Source organism: Hyaloscypha bicolor, assembly GCF_002865645.1.
Source record: "Hyaloscypha bicolor E unplaced genomic scaffold K444scaffold_126, whole genome shotgun sequence".
In the NCBI taxonomy this organism is placed as follows: Eukaryota; Fungi; Ascomycota; class Leotiomycetes; order Helotiales; family Hyaloscyphaceae; genus Hyaloscypha; species Hyaloscypha bicolor.
Window position 1 is genome coordinate 1,033,602 of NW_020194628.1, and position 24,188 is coordinate 1,057,789.

The following is a 24,188-nucleotide window of genomic DNA, read 5'->3' on the forward strand; positions in this document are numbered from 1 at the left end:
TAGGTATAAGTAAGAAAAGAATCTAGCTTGTAGCTAATTATATAAAACCTACTAAAAGTAGTAAACCCAAGGGAAATAATATTAACTAGCTAGTAAGAAGTCTAGAAAAACTATTTATTACTATTATAATTTAAGAAAACCTATAGAAATAACTTAATATAACTACTATTATAATTCGGGAAAATATTTATAGCCTGCTTATATAGCCTAGCTAATTATAGTAAGTATAATAGTATTAATAGCCTAGTAGGTATAATTCGAGTCTTTAGAGAGAATATACTAGAAGTTATAATAAAGGTTATAGAGAATGCTATAGTAGCTATAATAGTCGAGCTAGAATAGGTAAAGGATCTAAATAACTATATTTTAGAGAAAGTTAGTCTCAAATATAATTAGAAAATACTATTTAGGTTAATACAGCCTATAATATAGACCTAGAACTAAGAGAACGAATTTGCTATAGATACTATAATAGGAATAAGAATAATAATATTAACCCAGAATATATCTATATTTCTTAGTTCTATTACCTACTAATAGAAGAACTTATAAACTATAGATATATTTACTAATTTAATAGAAGATAGTATAAAAGGCTATTTAAGCCTAGATAAGAAAGCATTTTCTTTTTCCTTACTAGTAAATACCGGTAATTTGACTAAATTATTTCCTAAATCCAAGGAAAAGAATTCGACTATAACTTGAATACTCGACCCAAAAATATCTAGAGATTAATAGGAGATATCCAGTTTACTAGGCAAGAAAAAGAAAAAGGAACTAGCTAACCGGAATTTATATATAGAAGCAAGCAAGTTATACCTAGGGAATCTAAATAGCTACTTTGCCTTAGAGGAAATTATATTAGAATTACTAATACTTTAGGTTCTAGAATTAATAAATAATACCAAGATTTGGCTATAAATAGTATTTCTATTAATACTATAACGGGTTCCTTATTAAGAAAAAAGGAAAAAGAGATAGAAATAGCTAAAGAAGTTTTCTAAAAAACAAGCCAGAATAAAAGAGAAGCTATCCTATATAAGAGGCCAGAAGAATACTATTCCAAGAAATAATAGATAAGGAAATAGCCTAGCTAAGAATATAAATATTAATACTTCCGGAAATAAATAAAACAAATTAGAGACCTAATATACTCTTGACTATAATAAGTATAGAATTCCTGAAATTAATAATATTCTAATAAGACTACTAAAGAAAGTAACTATCCTATTTCCGAAAACTCAGAAAGAAATAAGAATACTTATTAATGCCTTAAAAATACTAAATCTAGCTATTATATTTTAGAACTAATAGATTAAGGATAATACTCCTTATCTTACTATCTTATAAATAGGAAATACTATTATATTAAGTATAGTTAGATATATTAGAAGATCTATAGAACTAGCGGCTACGGCTTATATAATAGATAGAATATTTAAGGAATTAGAAATACTAGCTCAAATACCTAATACTAATAGAATTATTTAATTTAAAGGCAATAATATTAATATTCGGATATTACTAGCTTATAAATATATTATGCGAGCTCTATATCTCCGGTTTGTATTTCGAGAACCTTAAAGGAATATCAAATATAAAGAAATAATTAATACTAGAGCTAAAATTAATATTTTCTCCGAAAAGATCTCTAGAAGTATTAGTAAAGTAATATATAATACTATAGATTATTAAATATTTACTATTACTAGGGCAGAATTTGAATTTACAGGAATAGTAAAGTTTAGAGCTAAGATTATAGATAAAGTAGGATATAAAGATATATTCTTTCTAGTTAAAGGAGCTCCAAAGATCCTACTTAGTTAATTATTCTTAGTAAAAATAAAGATAAATATTATATATAAGAATAATGATTTATAGGATAGAAGATTTACTAACCCTAAAAACAATTAGAATACCTATATTATTATAATTATTCTACTTTTAAAAAATACCGGAAAGTAGAAAAAAGTAATAGTTTAAGAATATCAAGCTCCCAGAGTCAAGGAATTAAGTAATATAAAGCAGGAAACTAAAAATAAAAAGGAAAAATAGAGCCTAGTATTATAATCAGTAGTAATATTAGGAGAAACGGGAAGATACCGGAATTTCCTATAGATTCTTTTATTTTAGGTTTAGGAGTTCAGGAAATTAATAATATTTTTAGAGAAACTAAAGCAGAAAAGGTTCTAATTAGAGTATTATTAAAAGTAGTTCCGGAATTAATAGAAAAAGAAGTAAAAAGGATATTAAATAAAGATATTTCTAAAAAAGAGATAAAATAGTATCTCCCAATAATAAAGGAATATATTCCCAAAGCTAAGAAATATCGAACTCAAGACTAAAAAGAATTCTGGAATATATAGAAGCTTAAGAAAGGTATATTAAAATACCGGACGAAAAGGCGCTCTCTGTACCTAACTAGAAAGAAGCTAAATAGGAAAGTTATAAATTCCGGAGATTAGATAAAAAGAGTACTAGAGAAAATAGCTATAGCTCTTAAAGAAAAGAATAATAACTATAGTCTATTTCTAGTTATAGAAGTATATAAAATAAAGAATAAAAAGGTTTAACTAGTAGATACTAATAATAGAACTAGAAAAGGCCCTAGTAAATGTCCAGACTAGTTTAAGAGATCCAAAGCTAGAAAATACCTATAGGAATATACTAGAAAATATAAGAACTACCTTTTACTAAGGATATTAGCTATTTTAAAAGGTTTATAACTTACTCCGGAATGTCTTAAATAATTGAATATTAGTAACTAGCTCTGGGAAAAGGAACTAGCTATATTTCAAGAATTAATAATTAATTAAGAAAGTATAATTATATTTAATTAGAAAGAAGTAAGAAAAGTCTATAAGAATATTAGTTTATCTATTCTAATTAAGACTATTGAGTATAAAGCCTGGTAAGAGAAGAATTTCCCATATCCCAAAGCTCTAGTACTAGTAGTAATAAAAATACTATTAGAATACCTAGATTATAGAATCCTTAAGAAATATAATAGACCTTACCAAAATCTATAGTTCTTGATTATAAAGAAGATTACTAGGACTTATAAACTAATTAATACCGCTATAAAGATAAATTCAGTAACCTTACAAGACGCTAACCTACCCCTATCTACTAACGAGATCTCGGAAGAATTTACTAAATATACTTATACCTCTCTAATTAATTTCTTTTCCGGATATAATTAACTTATATTAGACATTTATAATAGAGATTTAACTGTATTTATAACGCCTCTGGGACTATTAAGAATAACTATACTATTTTAGGAAGCTACTAATTCCGTTATATAATTTATACGGGTTATTATAACTATTCTAGAGAATCTATTTCCTAAAATCGCTATACTATTTATTAATAATATTAGAGTTAAGGAACCTTATATAAACTATAATAAATAGCTTATTTTACCCGGAATTCGGCGTTTTATATTTAAATACTTTTAAAACCTGGATATAACCCTAGATAAAGTTAAATAAGCCAGAGCTAGTATAAGAGAAAAATCACAGTTCTATTATAATAATATAGTTATTATTAGCTTTATCTATAGAGTACTTAGAAGAAGCCCTTCAAGTTCAGGAATTACTAAGATCTTGAGATAGGAATATTATAATAATATAACTAAAAGTAAGGCATTTATTAGAATTATTATTTATTACTACATTTGGATTAAAGGCTTTATAATTATTACTAAACCCATTTACTACTTAATAAGGAAAGATATAATACAAAACTAGAATAATAAATAAAAGTAAGCTATATGAATTCTTTAAGAAAAGCTTACTATAGCTCTAATATTCTATAAATTATACTATAATCTATTAGAAAGTTAGGGAATAATTATATTAGTAGTAGATATTAGCCTGGATAAATAGAATAGAACTCTTAGTTAATATAATAATAAAAGGAAAAAGAAAGTCATATAATACGAGTCTGAAATCTGGAATAATACTAAATAAAAATATAATACTACTAAAAAAAAATACTAAGGGCTAGTAAAATATCTATAGAAAGTATAATTCTGGCTATATGAAGTTTACTTTATCCTTAAACTAGACGCTAATATACTCGTTATATAGCTAAGTAAAGTAGCTACGGATCTTCCTAAAGCTCTAGTTACTTACTAGCTAGTATGAATTTAGTTATTTAACTTTAAAATCAAGTATATTAAGGGAACTAAGTATACTACTACTAATAAATTATTAAGACATCTATAGTAAGAAGGCAATACCGAAAAAGATAAGAATATTAATAAATAATTAGTAATAGAGCTTAATATTATTAGAATAATACCTATTAGATAGAAAATTCAAATAAAGGAAGCGGTTCCGGTTTAATTACGTAATATCGTTTTGAGGAATCCAATTCTTAAGACCTTTACTAGATATTTAAATAATAGTATCTAGTTACTAGAGATTAATAATTAAAGCCTTACCATATCTAGAAGTAAATTAGTAATATTAAAAAATAATAAAATCCAGAAGTTATATAGTAAAGGCCATAGCCTTTTATATATAACCTCCGGTAAAATAGTAAATAATAATACTAACTTCTATATTTTATTTAATAACCCGATTATTTTATTAGACCCCTTAAATAATAGCTATTCCAAATAATACTAGAATATTATATAATATCTTATAATATTTTTTAGACTAAAAAAAATATCTAGGGCCAAGTTTTAAAAGTTAAGTAGGAAAGCTTTGAATTATAGTATAAGAGATTAATTACTATAGAGAGTTATATCCAAAATATACTTATTTTAACTTATTATTAATAATTAAGAATAAAGAGAAATCATTATTAAAGAGCTATATAATAAGATTAGATATACCGGAAAAGAAAGTACCTTTTACTTAGTAGCTAGTTACTATTACTAGGAAAGTTACTATAACTATATACGGAAATATATTAATACTTGTAAGATCTATTAGTATAAAAGTAAAAGAAAATAAGAAGAAGCTCTATATCTAATAAAAGCTATATCCCTTTTCTATTACCTTGGGATTAATATAGTTAAACTACTAGATTATAAAGAATATAACTTATTAGTTATTACTAGAGATAACTTCTCAGGATAGATTAAAGCTAGATTTTTAAAGAATCTAACTAGTAAAAAGGTAGTCAAGTTTATTTAGGAAGAAATTATTTATAAATATAGTTTATTTAGGTAGCTTAAGGTAAATAGCAGATCAGAATTCAAAGAAGTAGTAATTCAGGAATTTAATAAGCTAGGAATTAATAGAATTATTATTTTGGCCTATAATTCTAAAGGAAATAATATAATTAAAAGAGGATATTAACTAATTATTCAAGTATTTATAGTACTTATAATAGGTAAAAAGAAGCCTTAGGTAGATTTACTACTATATATTCTATTTACTAACCGAATTACTATATATAAACAAACTGGATTTATTTCCTTTTATATAATCTATAATAGGGAAATAGTATTACCTATAGAAATATACTTTCTAATCTAGAGAATACTTAAATAAAATAAAGTCTATAATAGAGAAATACTTCTAGAAATATATATAAAGTAAATATAGATAAGAAATAAAAATATTAAAAAAGCTAGAATAAAAAAGAATAAAAAATACCAAAAGAAAAAGAAGTAATTTAATACTATTTACTAGATTCATTTAAAGCCTATTTCCGAAAAGAATCTAGTTCTTATATATAATATTAAATTAATAGATTAAGACAAATTAAGAAATATAAAGCTACTATATTACTAGCTTGGCCTATATAAAGTAAGATATACAGATTAACTAAAAGAATACTATATACTAGAAGAACTTAATAATATTATATTCCGAAAAACATATACCAGAAATTAACTTAAGTAGTTTATTAAAAGAAATGAATTCTAGTATTTCCCTAAAAACAAAGTTAATAATAAGTATATACCTATAAATAAATGTTTTAAAATAGATATAGAACTAGAAAAGAAAGTAGTTATAGAATACTATAAGCAAAATAATACTTAAGAGATTAAGAAAGCTACTAGTATTATTATATATATTCTAGAATTACCGGAATTAGAAAAAGTAAAGTATATCTCTTTTATAAAGAATTAGGAGAAAGTATCTAATAATAGGAGCTCTTCTTAATCTGAAATAAAGCTTATTATATTTAATTCCTTATATATATTTTAAATTTTCCTTCTAATTATTATTTATAACTTTTAGAGAATATTATTATTAGACTATTATTCTAGAAATCGAATAAGCTTTACTATTACTTATTTCTTACTATTATCTAATTACTACTACTAGATAGTATTCTTAATATATGAAATTCTATTACTAGATCTTAGGAATCAAATATAAAGAATCCCTTTTAGTATAAAAATAAATAAAAAATCGAGAAGTTATTTTATAAACTCTTGACTCCGAACTATAATAATAGATAATAGCTATATTTGGAATTAGAGAAAGAAGAGAAGAAAAAAGAGAGTTTTTTATATATGTTTTACTAAACTAGGAACCTTTTAAAGGCTCTATTCGCTTTTTTAACTAGCTATTCTTGCGGTTTATACTAGTCTAAAGCTTAACTATAATATCTATAGATCTCGACTTTAACTTGAACTATTATTACAAGTTTCCTTATAATACCCAAACAAACTTCCTAATTAGGAGTTATATATAGACGAAATAGCTAAACTAGAAGCTCTATAAGAGGAAAAAGAAACCTTATTAAATCTAATAGTTATTTCCAAAAGTATTTAATAATATGTGATTCTGGAAATCTATTAGATATTAGATAAACTAGATCTGTCTATTTAAAGCCTATCTTATATTAGAAAACCCACTTCCTCTTTAATATAACCGTAACTACTCTTAAAACTCATATTAAGGCTTAATTAGTATATTATATATTCCTACTTCTATATAAAGAGAACTTCTCCTATATGGAATCTATTTCCTAATTAAAATACCATTTTATTACCAGGAACCAATTATTTCTTTAAAAAGCTAATATAATTTGCTAATTCTTACTATTAATCTATTTCTTACTATTAAATATTATCTGAATAATTCCTATATCCTTAATACTAATTCGGAATATCTAATCTTTTTATATTCTATATTAATTTTAATATTAACTATTCCAAACTCAATAATAATATTATAAACCCTATTTATATTATCTTATAGTTCTCTTTTCTATATATTCTAATGCCTTTAGTATTACCTTTATTAATATAAATATTACTTTAAAGTCCCAAATAACTAAATAGTTTTATACTATTTAAAGTCGACTCTAATAAGTACTAAATAAATGCAATTAGCTTTCGAAAGAAATACAAATTAGTTCAGAAAAAACAATACCTTATTCTAAGTTATTCCTTAATTCTATTATTCTGACTTCTTTTCTATTAATACTTATTTTATATTTTCTCTAATATCTTTAGTATATTTATATATCTTATCTTTTATATATTTCCTATATTATTTCCCTTCTTTTATACTATTTTTTAAGTTAATAGAAATATCTCCAAATAAATAAAAAATCGGGATATACCTATATTATAAAATTTTTATTATTCTCTTTTATATTTCAATACTTCAGATACTACTATTATATTTATATTTCTATTATATTACCTTCTTATTTCCCTATTATTACTATTTAGTTTAACCTGCCTTAATTATTTCCTTAATTATATTCCCTTGGGTATATATATTTATATTCTTTTCTATAATAGAAGCCTAACTCCATATTTTACTTTCTATAATTATTTCTAATTCATAACTATATTACCTCAAATATATCTAATTATTATACCTACTTTCCCTATTATATATACTACTATTTCAGCTTTATTTTCTTATTAGAAAGAAAGAAAAACTCGAATATATATAATATATTTATATAATTCAAGACTATTCTAATTTATTCTTTATTTTGAAATATACTTAAAATAAATCCTTATAACCTTAAGAACCTTTAACTCTATAACCTATAACTATTATACTAATAATATCTTTATAATCCATTAAGAATAATAAAATAGCTAAAGAATAAATTCCTCAAGTTAGTAAAGTATAATAGCTAGTTCTTATAAGCCGCAATATTATTAAAAGCCTATAGATTAATAGTATTAAAATTTAGAGTATTAAAGAAGCTTAAGCAGTTATAGAAGGCCTACTAATACTAGAAAAGATAGCTATAATTACCGAATTTAATACAAATATTCTAGATAAGCTAAGCAGTATATATAATAAGCTCTTAAAATAGAAAACCTTTATTAGAGACGGGACTAGACTAGAATTAACTAAAGAGGAACTAAAGAACTATTAAGCTAATAATAGGGAATTCAAGAATATTATTAAAGGCATTTCTAAAAACAGATAAGAGAAGCTTAATAAGATTAAAACTATAGTAAACGGTCTTAATATTAAGAAATAGAATGGAATTATACTATATAGTAAAGCTTTTAGCTAATATATTAATAATATCTGTAATAATCTTAGTAAAAATATCTATAAGAAGTTGTACTTTCTTTTTAAGACAAAAGCTTTAGTATACGAAGCTATTTAGTTAATTAATAAAGCTACTTTAAAGCATATTAAAGATAAAAAGTATTAGAATACTAGTATATTTACTAAATTAGATATTACTAAAGTACTTAAATATACTAAAGCTATTTCGGAATATAGAGAATTAAAGTTTAAGCTACTATTAGCTAATAATCTTAAAGCTAGATAATATACCTTTAATACTTCCGGAATCCTAATTAAGGGAGTTTATAGTAATAAGCCTTTTCCTGCTTTCCGAAATGAGCCTAAAAAATGGGCCCCTATTATAATTTCAGTTTTAACTTAACCAGATCTAGCTAAGAAAAATAGAGCTAATTCGATAAAGCCTAGTAAGAAGACTACTAGTAAAGCTAGCAGAACTAGTATAACTAGATAAGAAGAACCTAGTAAGAATAGAGAGTAAGCTAAGCCTAAGACTCCTAATAAATAGTAGAGATCTAAATACTAGACTAAGTATAAAGTTAGTAAAATAGCGGAAAGTAAGGAGAAGCCCTTTATACTAAAGAGAAAAACACTATCTAAAAAGACTCCCTTAACTATACTTAGAACCAAGAAGCGGAAGACCAGGAATATTAAGTCCAGAGAACTTAATAAAGGCATTTAGTATATCTATAAGATATTAGCTAAATGGAAATTAATATTTACTTAGTAAGATAAGTATATCTTTAAAAAAGTATATAGTAATATTATGGGATTTATTTTTAAGCAAGAATACTATAGGATTAATAATGAATTCCTTAAAGCTTCCTATATAATATATATTTAGTAACTTACTAATATTCTTTCTATTAATATATAAGAGATTGAGGATGTTCTAAAGATAATTACTAAGATCTATAAAGTTACTAAAGGCAAGAAGTATATTTCTATTACTTAAGTAAATAAGGAAATACGAGATTTCTTTTTTAAAAACCAGGAAATCGAGAAGTATAAATATAAGTACTATATTTCCAATTAATTCTGCCCTAATTTATAGCTCTAATTTAATACTATAGTCCCTATTCCTGAGTCTAGTACTATTAATTTGGGTATAAATAGCCATATTTATAAGAAGAATTACCTAAAGTAGATTGAAAAGCTTAGTATTTAAGAGCTCTTAATAGAAAAGATAGAGATACTATAGTTCTATCTCTAAAAAAAATAATATATTAATATATAGAGATCTTAGTAATAGCTACTTTACCTTAGCCTCTTAACTTTTAATAACAGATCTATTAATATAGCTCGGATTTTATAAGATATTAAGCAAGTATCCTATCTACCTAGTTACTTACTCTTAGCTAGCCTAATACTTTGCTCCTAGAAATATTAATTATAATTAATATAAAGGCAATACTAAAGATCTGGCTATTACTAAAGCTTTAAGTAGCGAATTCTACCTTAGTAAAAAGTATTAGAATATTAGCTATATTTTCCTTATAAACTATAAGAAAGCTATTACCTTTGGTAAGAAGTTCTTTAAAGATATTAATTACTTCTCTATTTCTAATAAATTTAAGCCGGAAGTAGCTAAGGAAATAGGCAAGTATCTACTAAAAATAGTAGGAGAAAAGACTCCGAGTATAGTCTATTTAACTAGATAAATGAATACCTTTAGCTAGGTAATCTATAAGTCTGGAATTATAAGAAAGTATTAATTCTCGGATAATATATAAGTTAAAGAATAGCTTAATAACAATTTGCTACTTAATAGGCCTTTTATTATAGTTCCCATAAGTCTAGTTACTATTAAGGATGAAATATACGAAAATAAAGTCTCCTATAAGATTATTAAAGCCTCTTATCTAGAGCTTTCCCTTCCTATTAAAGGTTAATTCAAGGATACTATAGATAATATGAAATTCAAAGAAGCTATTTATTTAAAGTATATTAGTACGATTTATAATATAATTCGCTGTAATAAGCCTTCTTAATACCCTGTAGTAAAGGCAGAAATTAAGTAATAGTTAAAGGCGGATACTAATTAATATAGAGAACTATATCGGATTTGGTATAAGAATATAGCTAAGCGGGTTCGGATTACCTTTAAGCAAGTTCAGGAATACGAAATGAGACTATTTAAGGGTAATAAATCTTATTTTAGGTATATAGAGGAGAAATTAGATTAACTAATAGAGGAGGATCCTAAATATTTCGTTATTTCGGACTCTGAATAGGATTTTTCTATTATTTTTGGTACTTAGGGGACAAGTACGAATAAATGGGGGGTCGGATATAGTATAGCAGGCCGTACTTATCGAAAATCATATTATTTTGGCGGTTTTGAGGTTTAGGTTACATGGCAAAGGCTACGGCCTTTTATACGTAACTTGCGGAAATCACATAAGAAAGCTAGTTTTTCTATAGACTTAGAGAATAATCCTTTATGAGTATTTAATTAATTAAGCTTTTATATACTATATACTATTTATGCTTTACTATTTACGCTTTTGATTTGTTATTTTGCTATCAAGTCACGTTTTGCGCTCTGGTATACTTTATGTGGGTTTTTGTCTTGTCGCAGTTTCCCTCCCACACTAGACGGGTAATTTGAAGATCGGATTTCCCCGGAGGAATCTACTTCCTTCGTTTTCTCATCTCCTAGCTTAATTAATTACTCTCAGTAGCATGTCAAATAATATGCGACTATAATGTAGCTACTCTGCTTTCTTTCTGACGAGTGATGTATTTCGTGCTTACCTTAACAAAATACCGAGTTAGTATTTAATTACCTGCAGGTATAGAACTGACTTTTCTCTAGACTCTCGAAGGATATTTGTCCGCTCTCGCTCCTGTTCTGCTCGCTCATCTGCTTCTTAAAGTAGCTACTCTAGATACGCAAAATCTGATTCCCGCCTAGATTTAAAGCCCACTAACTACCCCTAACTCAAACCCTAAGGGATTTTGAACGCATTAAAGCCTGAATGCCTAACGCGCCAAGGTCGTATCGGTTAATGCCGGATTACTGGGCGAATCACATGCCACTTCAAATCCAAAGTCGCGCATTCCACAAATTTCTCCCCTCGAATAGCCTTATTAAATTTTTTGCAAGCAAAAGATTAGACACCCATCCAAGGTTATTTTAACGATGAGTCAGGTGTTCAACTCGATTAGCTCCGCCAATAGACTTCATCCCATCTATGCTGAGTAAGGCAACCGTCTCGCCACGTCTTTCTGTCGCATAGTAACTATAACGACCTGTAATATTGATCTATTTATTTCTCCTTTACGCCGCGTGCTTTTAATTTACATTATTTCCATCGCACTCGGTATTATCTAAACTTCCGCTACCTTTCGAATTTCCGTACAGGGACAATCTCATTCCATTGTCTCCTAACCGGCGCCGCCTAATCACGATTGAGGTAAATACCACAAAGAGCCTTTCCATATACCCGGCAGCCCATATAGCGATTTACGCAGTAACTTATATCGTATTAGCAAAAGGCACGATCCTCATACTCGTACTATTCCTCGGCTTTCTCCGAGCAAACCCTTAACGGCGCATTCTCGAGCACTGCGATCCAAGCGATTCCGTTTGCGATCTAATATCCACCTCCTTCTCGAGTCTCCCGCCCTAGCTCTCTTTGCCTTGGAGTGGCACACAGGCCGCTAGATTTTACCAGCATCTTTGGCATATCGGACATACGTAGGCACTCCGTCTGAGATCAACCACCGGCCACGGATGATGTCGACCTCAGCAATCTCCTTTGAGGATGCGAGAACGGCCCTCGCAGAAGATGGGTTCTATTGTATACAAGATCCGACGGTGGGGCTACGTATTTCAGAGATGGAGCGAAATAGTTCCCAGTTCTCTTCTTCGTCGAAAGCTGGACTGGAATTCTGCAAATCCAATGTCCTGAAGGATGAGGTTGGTCAAAGGTCGAAATCCTACCTCGAACACTGCTAATGTTGGCAGCGTATCCGGACCATCCTTGAGTCCTCCTTCGACTGGTGTGGTTTAGGATATTACCAGAGGATCGCCGAAGACCAAGGTCACATTTTCCAGCTCAGGAAGGGCGGCGAAAAACCTGATATTCTGTGTGTTCACCTATGGAGCAAGGGATCGCGAGTGATATATTACCGCGGTTCGCACCTAATCCCGTGGAAGAGTGTTCGTGCAGCAAATCGTATGTGGGAGATCCCATTTGCTGCCCTAGCACGAGCAGGAATCCTTGGAACGGAAATTTTCTTCGAGAATGGCGGATTATAAGTCATCGCTCTTTCTTCCGCACACCTCTTCTGATATATTTCAAGGGCTATCCTAGATACGCGACTTGCCTTCGAAATGAGACAAGGATCTCCAATCACATGTGGATTTGCTGTGAAAGACGAGTTAAGAAGTTGGCCGAAGCTGGTCTCGCCGGAGTCAGAGGACTCGGCTCAAATGATTGCGGAGTTAGAGACCGAAAAAATTGGTGTATACTTCGCAATTCGATGAGAGCTAAACAAGCGGAGGCGGAACTGGATAATGAATCCTAGAATACAGTACTCTATATATGTAGTCCTGAGCAGTCCTTGTATAAACCGAAAAACTGAGCGATAGTGGTCTTCATTGCCGCATACAGTAGCTCGTCTTCCTGTAGATTAGGACAATGAGATTATCTCGCCCACTTGCCGTCCATCGCCATGATTGTTACTTTCTTAAAAGAATACACCAAATTACAGCTATCCATGGCCATATAACAGCACGCGGGATCACCGTACAGTCTCAGTAAACGCCCACCCGCCGTCGTTCGCAGGCATCGCTGGCGCCGTCTCAGCAAATGCCCACCCGCCGTCGTTCGCAGGCATCGCTGACGCTGTCTCAGCAAATGCCCATCCGCTGTCATTCGTGGGCATCATTTAGGCTGCGAATTCCCACCCGCCGTCGTTCGCCGACATGCCTATGGTTGTCTCGGAAGAAAAGATCAATTCGGCATTGTTCGAGGGTCTCATTGTGGCTGCCTTAGCAAACGTCCCGTCGGTGGTGTTTGTTGGCGTAACCTTCATCGTCTCAGAAGGAGATGTTAACTTGTCGTCTGTTGCCATGGAACGAACGACAGACATATTGGATTGCAAAGATGTGTTTGCCGGAAGAACAGAAATTTGTGTCGTCTTGACCATCTTCTGCGCCCTGGTCGAGCTGCTATCCACAACTCCGTGGACCCGTTTTCTAGTATGACTCGGAGGGCTTTGTAACCGATCTAGCTCCTTGCTGACCATTCTGTTGAGTTGTGCAACCCGTTGCTGCATATATGTATCCTTCGACTTCTCGGAGCCGTTTTTGCAATCGTGCCTAACAAATCGATGAACTTGTCTGATAATCTCGAGACAGAAGGGACACATTTCGAAGCACTGAATGTCTGTTAGTAAAGTCAGCAACCTGCACTATGGCAAGATGAAAAACGTACGCTTTTGAAAGTGTCGGACAAGATTTCCTCGCGTCGTAAATGGCTCCACCCTTTTGCATCCGCGAAAGGGACACTGAAGTTGGTCTGGTCGAGCAGCAGGCTCATGGTCATCGTCCTCCCCTTCGCGATCGTCATCATCATCATTGTCACTGTTGATATGGTAGGATTGAGCGAGGTGTAGTCGACATCGTTCTAATTTAGCGACAAGTAGCCGTTCCTCAGACTGATCAATTAGCAAGGCATTAAAAGGTTGTAAGGTACTGACTCGGTATTCTTCGATATGGTGGACCAATTCCTGATTTGTTAGGAAGTGGACAAAGCAAGTCTGGCACTGAAGGTGCTGCATGTGCTCGTTCGACATTTTGGTAAGGAGGATCGCAATGCAATGGAGACGAGTCCGTCAGAATCGCTCTTGCTTCAAGCTTCAAGCATTTGTCAGCCTGCCAATGAGGATTGTTACCGAGGTCGACGTTTTCAATTGGCAGAAAGATACGGTAACCCCAATGTGGCAAAACGGCCCAGAGCGCTTTTAGCCGCTAGGCTGCGTGACGTGGTGTGCCCAGATAAAGTCTTCGACAACTCTTCCTTCCTTGCGACAGAATTTCTGTCCCACGCATCCGATGCTATTTCCTGGCGGTCGTCGCCGAGTCCACCTCTATCGACCTTTACAGTTAGGAACCTTCCTAGCATAAAAATGCCAGAGTGTGAAGAGTGCAAGGGGGAAGGCTATAAGGACGGCTACATTTGCACTGCTTGCAAAGGCAAAGGCACAGTTGAAGCTCTCGCGCAGAGTCCCCGTATTGTCCGGTCTTTCACCGAGGAAGTACAATGCGACATATATGATAGGGTAAGTAAATAATAGCGACACATAAGTATTTAGGATGTTTTTTTCCTTTCCCCCTTCATTTTAAACACGATAACTAACCAAAATGTTTGTAACAGGACGATCCTGCGCTGCCCTCCATCATGTCAACGATATCAATATCCACCAGTGTCCTACCTGTGACACCTTATCGTGCGGAGGTTGAACTAGACGTTGCGCTCTTCTTTACTTGACCAGGGATCAGTCGTTAGGTCTTTCACTTCGCCTTACAACCCTGTATATATATCAAGATGGATGGACTGTGTGGCATGATAGCATGATGATGTATGTGGAGGATTTCTCTGTCTTAAACAGCAAACCAAATACGTCCGTCACCACCTTTCACACAGTATTTCAGCGATGCTCCGTTGTCGTGACACGCGTTTTGAATTTTGACCCTTTATCGTCACAATAGACCTTAGCGATTTTCCGTGGCCCGAGAATCAGAAGCCTTAGTGGAAGAGCACCCAGAGAATGAAAGTTTCCACATATCTTGTGAACCTCCCTGTGCTTCTCGAACACAAGGAACTTCTACCTCTCGGAAGATGCATGGTATCTGGTCAAATTGCTAAGATCTTGAATACCTGCCTCAGGATACACGTCTACAAACTTTTATCGCATTGGTCGTACAGTAAAAAAAGCTGGCTTAGGCTGGAGAGTTGGCCTGGAGGTCAGATTCCCACTGACCGAGTCAGCCGAGGCAATCACATTTTTGGATCACCCCTGTCATGCAAGCGCCTGATTTGTTGGCGTGACTAATCACGCTTCTGAGAGTACCCCTGTCTTGGTACAATCACACATCTGTGATCACCCCTGTCCTTGAACGACCACGCGATCCTTTGACTTGCAGACTGACAGAACACATGTGGTGGGAATTACGAACATTCCCACATCTGGATCCCACGGAGGATGGCAATGGCTCAGAAGATCGTGAGAGAAGAGTTGACCTTATTGCCGATCTTCTTGTTTCCTAAACCGGCGCACTCTCTAAGAAATATGCGGTATTGCGCTTGGTGCTTTATCGGCTTTGAAGTATCTTATACGATCAAAGACACCTATCTATCTCTTGTGCCTCAATTGGAATTGCCAATGACCAGGATCCTGCATAACTACTCAATGTGGAAGACTGGGATCCTGCGTATATCACAATCCACTTCAATGTGTTGCTTGGCCCCGTGTTTCCTGCATCATGCATCAATAAACCACATCAATTAGCGAATATGCCAATGTATCTTGCTGCAATCATGGAAATCGGCCTTGGGGATGAGGATCCTGTCCCGAGCTTCGATGCTTTACAGCCTTGACTTAACCAATAAAGGTGTCAGGAACGGAAAGGATACATACAAATAAACTCTTCCTCTAACAGTATCCAAGTCTAAACGACGCAATCAATGCTCCACATCAATGTCTTGCTTCCCCCACACTGCTCCATGATTAGTCGACGAAGCTAGCTTGATCGTTCAAGGAGCCAACACAACATGCCGCAACCGTAGGCCGCCGGTTCATCTAGGGGACAACGGAATCAGCTTCTTTGATCAACTGTCCCGCGTTGGCCGCACAAGAATGGACCTCCGTTGCGGACAATGATACGAAAACCAATGAACATATAAGGGCAGAGATCCCCTCTGAAGTTTTGATCATCACATTCGGTGTTCCCCAACATTCTGCTCCTCAAGCATTTCCCGAGCTCTTTTACTCTTTATATCTTTCCATCACGTACACAGAGACGTCTAGGATTCATCTGAAAATAGCCTACCGCCTCTCACAGAACAAGACAATGGCGGGATACATTAAAAATGGTTCCCTGCCAGTCCAGACCATCTCGGACACTCAAGCCTCAATCCTGGACTTCTTATTCCCAGGCTTCACCCGCATGTCTGCCGCTGTCCAAGGGTATCTTACCATTAACTTAAACGTTTATATCCCTCTATTATGTTTTTTTGGATTAATAATATTTGATTACAAACATATTTACTAGTACTTATAGGGATTACTTAAGACTTATTGCAATGAAAACCCCTGCTATTTAAATAAAACCCCACCGTCTAATAATTAATAGCTTTAATTATTTATCTTCGATATCGCGAAAATACATATAATATATTCATATTATAAACATCTTCTCAGAGCTTTGCCAAAAACGCTTACTTCTCTCTCGTTACTACTAACTTAGTCTTTTTATTAAATCACTTAAAAAATAATTCTTTAAATAGCAAAGATATAAATAAAAAGACTTTATATTATACGCCCTAAAATAAACGCTTTTTCATACAGTATAAAGGCCGTCTGCTTATATTCCGGCGTTAATATAAAACTAAAGATTTTAATAGCCAAAAAAAGATCTCTATTTCCTGTTTTAGTAGATCTCCGCGAATTTTTAAGAAATTGCTCTCTAAGTGCCATACCGAATATATAAAGCTTATTTAGGGTAAAATCTGTCTTTATAAACACCAAGATAAAAAATAAATCAGATCTGTAATATCTAAAATAAAACGCACCTTGACCGTTATTCTTAATAAAGGTAGAAAAAAAAAACTATTATAAAATATTAAAGAGTTTCTTTACCCAGTATCCCGACAGTGGTATTCCGATTATAATATTCCCTACCGACGGGGTTACTTGTTATATGGACCTCCTGAAACTGGAAAATCATCTTTTTTTTATGCAATTACAGAGGTTTTTAGTTTAAATATCTATACTCTTTACCTTTCTGACATTAACGAAGCCAGCCTGAAGAGTCTATTCGCCAAGCTTCCAAATTAATATATTATTCTTCTGAAAGACATTGACGCCGTCAGTTCTAATCGAGATACTAAAACCGAGAGTTCCCGCCAGATCATGGCAGGCTCTTTTTCTTAATAAAGCAAACCTACCTCTAAAAAGATGTCCTTATCTGCTCTTTTAAACGCCATTGATAATATAGGGTTATAAAAGGGCCGGATCTTGATTATAACTACTAATTATATTATATGCCTTAATAAAGCATTTATATGACCTGGCCATATAAATAAGAAAGTCGAATTCGGGCTTATAAACAATCAAATAATAATTGATCTCTTTTGTCTTGTCTTCAAGCCCGTAAAAGGTGACGTTGCTTTTACAGAGGACGCTTAATCGGAAGAGAAGAGAAGAGTTTATAAAGTTATATTGGGTCAGAGGGAAGAGGCTGAGAGAGTTAAGCGATTAGTAAAAGAGTTTGCTGGCAAGGTGCCGGAACTGAAATTCAGCCCAGCTAAAATTTTCTCCTTTCTTTTAAAATATAGGAAATTATAGGAGAAAGTTATTAATAATATAAAGTAACTTATCTCGAAACTCATTTAAGCAAATTCGAAGCTATTAAAGATATTCAAAGATATTAAGCCTAAAGATATTCAGTCTGGAATAGCCCGGGATCCTAAGTTAGTACGCCTCTAACAAAACGTAAATCAAACCTTACTAATAATAAATTTAAGTAGAATGAGAAATCTTCAGTAATAAAAGTCTCAATAAAGATGGTTTAATAGCCCGCCTCATTAACCAGCCCGAATTTTTTAGTATTAAAATGTTTTATTATATTAAATAATACCCAAAACTTGGTCCAAGCCATTAAAAATATACAAATAACCTCTGTTTATACTATGAAATACATATATTCTTATATTCCTCCTTTAAAAAAGATTTTAACTTTCTGCTTATTAACTTTTCCGACGAACTAGCCATAACTACAAATTATAATTACTAAGTATATCTAATAGTTCTTTAATATTCTCAAGTTTTTTAATACTAAGCAAAAACCGTTACCTCCGCCTATTACTATAAACAAAAATAAATCCAAAAAACTACTAATTCAAACTTTAAAGTTTAAGTTTAAGATTATTAATAAAATATTCGTTTTTCGTAACATATAAATTTAAGCTTAATAAAGTTAATATTATTTATATAGTTAAAATATAAAAGTATATAAATATAAAATTATAAAATTAATTATACTACCTAATAAAAAGAATAAACTAAATTAATATATTTTTATAATTTGTATATAAATTAATAAATATCCTAACCTTAGTCCTAATCTCTATTTTAATAATAAAACAAATAAAACGACTAAAAAATAAATATATTATATTAATATTAAATCTAAAGGCTTATAAGACGTCCTCAAGTCAATTTTATAAAACATTAAAGACATTTGCTTATAAAAAATGAAACCTTTAGTATAATTACTTTGGACTTTTTAATAAAAAATAAAAAATAATTTAAATATTAACTATATTTAAGTTAAATAAAACCTACTTTTCTATTATTTTTTTGATTTTAAAACGTATTAAAGTAATATTATCCTTAATAACTTAATGCTCTAATATCTTAGTTTATTAGTCGATTTTATTAAAAAAAACTTATAAATCTACTATTAAACGCCTTTCTATACTTTTTAAAAAGCATAAAATTACGTATAACTTTTTGTGGGCCTTTTTTAAATTAAACACGATTTTTTATACTATTTATATTAATATAAACAAGCTAAAATATATTAAATATAATTTTAATAAAAAAAACAAATTAATAAAATAAAGTACTTTTATATAAATTATTATTATTTAAACTTTAATGGGAAAGTTTTTGGCGAGGTATTAATTATACTTAAAATTAAAAAATTCCGTGGGATAAAAAGAATTAACTTCCTTAAAATTTTTCTTTTTTTATATTATTAAAAACAAAATAAGAGTTTATCTGGATAAATGCGGTCGAAAGTTCCTCTTCCTCATAAGTATTTATTATTACCACTATTAAAAAATCGCCTTTTATATAAAAAAAAATCATCTGATTAAATTATTTATTAATAATCAGATTATAATTAATGTAATTTATTTCTAAAAGGCTAATCCGAACTATATTAGAGTAAATATAAATAAATCTAATAAAAAGAGCTCGTTACTTTTTGGCTAAACTATTTTAAGCTCGAATAAATCTGAAAAGTCACCCGATATAATTAAGAAAACTAATATAGAACCGTTAGATATAAAAGGGGAAAACCTCCTAATCTATAGCCCAACTCTACTAGGGTTCAGCCTCAGTAATAAACTATAAGATAAGCGCCCTATTTTTTTTGTTTAGTAATCCAAATTCCAGTATAACTAATATATTTAATATAATTAAATTTGTGATTAATAATATTAAAAATATTAAATAGCAGCCCAAAGCTCTTTCCCACCTTCAAATACCCTAAAAAAAAACCATCCATATTTTTCTCAAAACCCATATAAAACGAATATTAAGTGATTTCTTATCGTTTAATAACTTTATTATAAAGAAAGAGCTGGGGTTTAATATATTTTTATAATATAATAATTAATTTCTATTAAATTCTAAAAATGTTAATATATATATTAACGGGCTACTAAGTATAGACAAAACCTTAATAGCTAAAGTTCTATCTGAATATTTCCAAATATTACTTTATATAATATGTTTTTATATATTAATAATTTCATATTCTTATTAACTTTATAAGTCTCTGCTAACGAGCTAAATAAAACCGCTAAAAAACTTAAAAACCAACTTTCTCTAATCTTTAAGCGAACTTTAAAATAAAATACATTTCTTCTTTTAAATAAAACAAATATTTTTCTCAAGTAATACTTAATTAATAATATTAACTAAAATATTCTCGTTTATATTTTCTTACGAATCTTAAAATATTATTAGAAAATTATATTCTTTATAACTAACTACGTAAAACAAATTAATAATATTATTATAAACAAAATATACTTCAAAATCAAATATAATATTTTAGGCCTAAATTAAAAAAAAGACATATAAGAGTATTTTCTGAAAAAAAAACTATAATACCTTAAAGCCCGCTAATATATAATAAAAGTGACCTTAAATCTCTTATATAAAAACCGTTAAATAATTACTAGATAAACTTAACTTATTTTTTTCCCTTAAAAATAAAATATTTACCTTTATGTTACTTTTAAATTAAAAATCTCACTTTTATAGTCTATGCCTTAGCTCTTCAGGAAAAAACTCAAATAACTTTATCTTATCTGAAATTTATAATTAAAGCAGACAAGGACTTTAAACATAATATTAATAGTACAAAATCAATAAAAACTAAGTATAATTATTTATAACAAAATAAAAACATCTAAAAAAGTTTATTTTCAGCCATTCTCTAAAAGAAATAATATTTATAGTCTCAAGAAAGTCTGCTAGACTATAAATATGGATTATGCCTCGCTTCTCTATTTAGTAATATTCTTGGCCACAAAAAAACACACGTTAATAAGAAGGCAAGTACTATGCTATTCCCAATCAATATTCTGCTTTTAAAAGACTACAGCTCGTGTGGGTGCCATCTTGACCCGTATATGGCTTCCCGTATGTATTAAGTCTCTCATTCCATTATATATATGAGCCCTCTTCTCCCTGAATAATGCTTTTCGAACGAGCCCAATTTTTGCTCTGATTCTAACTGGCTTCTTAATCATGTAGTCTATCGGTTTCGGAGATAATTATCCAGATTTAATAAAATATTAGTATTTCAGACCGCTTACCCAGTTAAAATGGCGCTTTATTATCTTATTATAAATATTATCTAAGTCTCAGACTAAAAAATACTAATATATTATTAAAATATTATATAATACTTAAGGCTCATTATTAATATTATTACTCACTGGCTATATAAGTTAATTTTTGTCCCGAAAAATCCGACTTATTCTTATAAAGATATTATAATTATCCTTCTAATTATCTCTAATAATATTAAAAAGCTTTAAAAAATAATATAAAGCATATTGGCCTATAATCCAGTCCAGATATTATTTATTACTATAAAATATTAATATAAAACCCTTTAGAAATTTTCTAAATTAATAAATATAAATAATTTTAAAGTCTTCAAAGTTCCGGTTATTAATAAACGCCTCTAAATCTATAAAGCCGTCCCTTTTATTAAAACCCGTATTACGATTATAATTAATAATAATATTATATGGCCAAATATTATCTTTTTTTAGCTTTTAGTACTCTTTAAAGATAAAAAAATAAATATAATCAGAATATCTTAATATATAAGACATCTTAAAACGAGGACTATTATAAAATAATATTATAATTAACTAGGTATTATATATATTAAATAGTATAACTTTAAAATATTAATAACATATTATATTAATAAAAATACTTTATATATGTCTGAAAAAACATGTACTCTCTAAACTAAAATCTTATAAGATATCGATTTCTTATTAAAATTCGCGACAAAAATATAAAAAAAGCATCTTCTTAAAACTAATAATAATAACTTTATTATATGCTAACTAGTTATAAAGAGATAAAAAACTTAAGTTTAATATAGCTAAGATTATAAAATTAAAATAACTCTTGAAAATAATCCCAAATTTCGCTTTCAATATAATAAATAGGCCAAAAGTAATTAAAAAAGCAATTACACGAGTTTATTTATAAAAAGATACATCTGGCGGTAAGTCAAAATTTAATAAAAATAATTTAGCGACCTAACTATTATATAAATAGTAACCTTAGTCTACCTATATTTTATATCTCTTTATATTTATAAACTTTGTTTTTATCCGCAATCCTTTACTTTTTTAGTTATACTATAATAATACTTCACCTTTTAAAGATTATATAAAAATAACTTTATATATTGCTTTCTTAATCTGATAACTAACTGCTAAAAATATTAAATTACTGGGGCTTTATAAGCGCAATATTTAGAATATATGATTCATGCCAGTGTCTATTCTCTTTACTTACTTCTATAATTATATTAAAGCCCAGATACTTTTTTCTCTAAGCAAGGTATAATCTATCTTATTAATCAGAATACCTAGAATCTAATATATATTACAGACAAACTAAGGAAGTTGATAGGATTTAACAAGGATTATAATTATTAATGAAGGAACAGAAACAAAAGTGAATATTGGTCGGCATTTTTGTATTTATGCTTTTAATTAATTTTAATAAAAAATCAAAAGGATTCCTAAGAGGCGGAATATAGTTCAGCACTATAATAATATCTCATCTATGGATCTTCTATTATTGCGGATAAAGTGCAAATCCGGCTACAAGCACGTGATCGCCCCCTCGCTTAAACTTAGAAAGGGGGGTTGGTCATATGACTACAAGCTGCACTCTATGATCCACCTCTGGCTTCTCGTAAATAATTATTTTCCGAGGCAGAAGCAACTAAACCAAAAAGCGAGCGTATCTCAGCCCCTAAAAATTATTTCGCTTTGCACGGTTTTCAATGGGTGTCAGCTGCTCGGGATGCGATTATGCAACAAAATGGGTTTTAAATTTCCCACGTGATAATGCATTGCTTTAAACTGAAGTGTGGTAAGTAAAACATAGAGCAGCGGACCAATATGTGGCGACGCTTTCTAGAAAAGGTAGCTACGCCTTAGGGAGAACCAATTTACAGCCGCGACGCCTTCGATGATTGGGTACGGAAGGAGCGAAATGGTCGCGAGGTAGGTCCCCTCCTTCACGTGTTCGAGATGTAAACTGATCAACGGTATCGTTTCAGATCAAAAACCTGGAGTCTAGGCTCACGCTCTGGCCATTCAAGAGGGATGCCAGGTTGCCATGTCCCATCTTGAGGTGGCTATTGGCGCATGGGAGGATTTCGAATGCGATTTCAAAGACGCGGGGCCGAAGGAAGTTATGAACGGTTATTTGTAGCCGAGTCCGCTGGTTCCAAATCCATCCGACCTTCAAGAAGAGGCTCAAGCTAGATTTCAAGACGGTGGATGAAGTATATGTTTCCAGTGGAGTGTAAATTAAAACTATGCTGACGAATGAGAAACGTATAAATTCAGCGTCCGAAGTGTCAGAGAAAGGAATGCAGAATAGCCGCGCTCTCCTCTATGAAACATTTTCCTTCAACCAGATCCTGTTGCGTTCCAGCAAGCAAGAGTAATAAGCAACTGCAGCAGGCCAAGCCTCTCTGACCATAACCATCGCTCTCCGCGAAGACGCATCGACCTTTCGAGCTTTTGCTGCAACATAAAAATTCTTCAAGTCTTCTACATCTATGAATGTAGCTATCTCCCCGGACTTGGCTCGTGGCTCTGGGTTCTTGGCTGTAATATAAAGACACTCAATGTCTTCTCTGTTGGGTTCGGTGGGGTCGTAGTCCAGATCAATATCACAACCAGGGAACATATTAGTGAGCTTATTCTCGAGTTCTAGCAGGTATGACTTGAGCACAACCATCTCCCAAGATTCATCTGATAACTCTAGCACGCTAGGGACCTGGTTAAGGTTCTTGATTTTGTTGAGCTTCTCGGGTATCTCTTGGGGTGGGCGATATCCTAGATTTGATAGCCGTACAGTTGTGTATGACCCGCAATCAAATTCTCTGCACGGCTC

The 24,188-nt window shown here is 30.9% G+C and overlaps 5 protein-coding genes across 5 annotated transcripts; 4 read left to right on the forward strand and 1 right to left on the reverse strand.

Annotated features, from left to right (window-relative positions):
* Positions 1-3,029: 3,029 nt before the first annotated feature.
* K444DRAFT_538865 (uncharacterized protein) lies at positions 3,030-3,203 on the forward strand (the record flags this gene model as incomplete). The annotated part of the gene is made up of 1 exon (XM_024875577.1): positions 3,030-3,203. A coding segment is annotated over one exon (174 nt), but the record flags the coding sequence as incomplete, so codon positions are not given.
* Positions 3,204-12,228: 9,025 nt separating this feature from the next.
* Positions 12,229-12,753, forward strand: K444DRAFT_538635 (uncharacterized protein; the record flags this gene model as incomplete). Its single annotated transcript, XM_024875558.1, has 2 exons — positions 12,229-12,411; positions 12,460-12,753. 2 exons carry the CDS (start codon positions 12,229-12,231, stop codon positions 12,751-12,753), a joined length of 477 nt encoding a protein of 158 aa, XP_024731889.1.
* A 632-nt stretch (positions 12,754-13,385) lies between these two features.
* On the reverse strand, positions 13,386-14,306 carry K444DRAFT_666913 (uncharacterized protein; the record flags this gene model as incomplete). The annotated part of the gene is made up of 3 exons (XM_024887240.1): positions 14,199-14,306; positions 13,934-14,156; positions 13,386-13,885 (listed from the first exon to the last, which is right to left on the reverse strand). The coding sequence occupies exons 1-3, from the start codon at positions 14,292-14,294 to the stop codon at positions 13,386-13,388; spliced, it is 819 nt and encodes a 272-aa protein (XP_024731890.1). The 5' UTR covers positions 14,295-14,306.
* Positions 14,307-16,572: 2,266 nt separating this feature from the next.
* Positions 16,573-16,773, forward strand: K444DRAFT_538406 (uncharacterized protein; the record flags this gene model as incomplete). Its single annotated transcript, XM_024875536.1, has 1 exon — positions 16,573-16,773. The coding sequence occupies one exon, from the start codon at positions 16,573-16,575 to the stop codon at positions 16,771-16,773; it is 201 nt and encodes a 66-aa protein (XP_024731891.1).
* Positions 16,774-17,339: 566 nt separating this feature from the next.
* Positions 17,340-17,558, forward strand: K444DRAFT_538200 (uncharacterized protein; the record flags this gene model as incomplete). The annotated part of the gene is made up of 1 exon (XM_024875519.1): positions 17,340-17,558. A coding segment is annotated over one exon (219 nt), but the record flags the coding sequence as incomplete, so codon positions are not given.
* Positions 17,559-24,188: the final 6,630 nt, after the last annotated feature.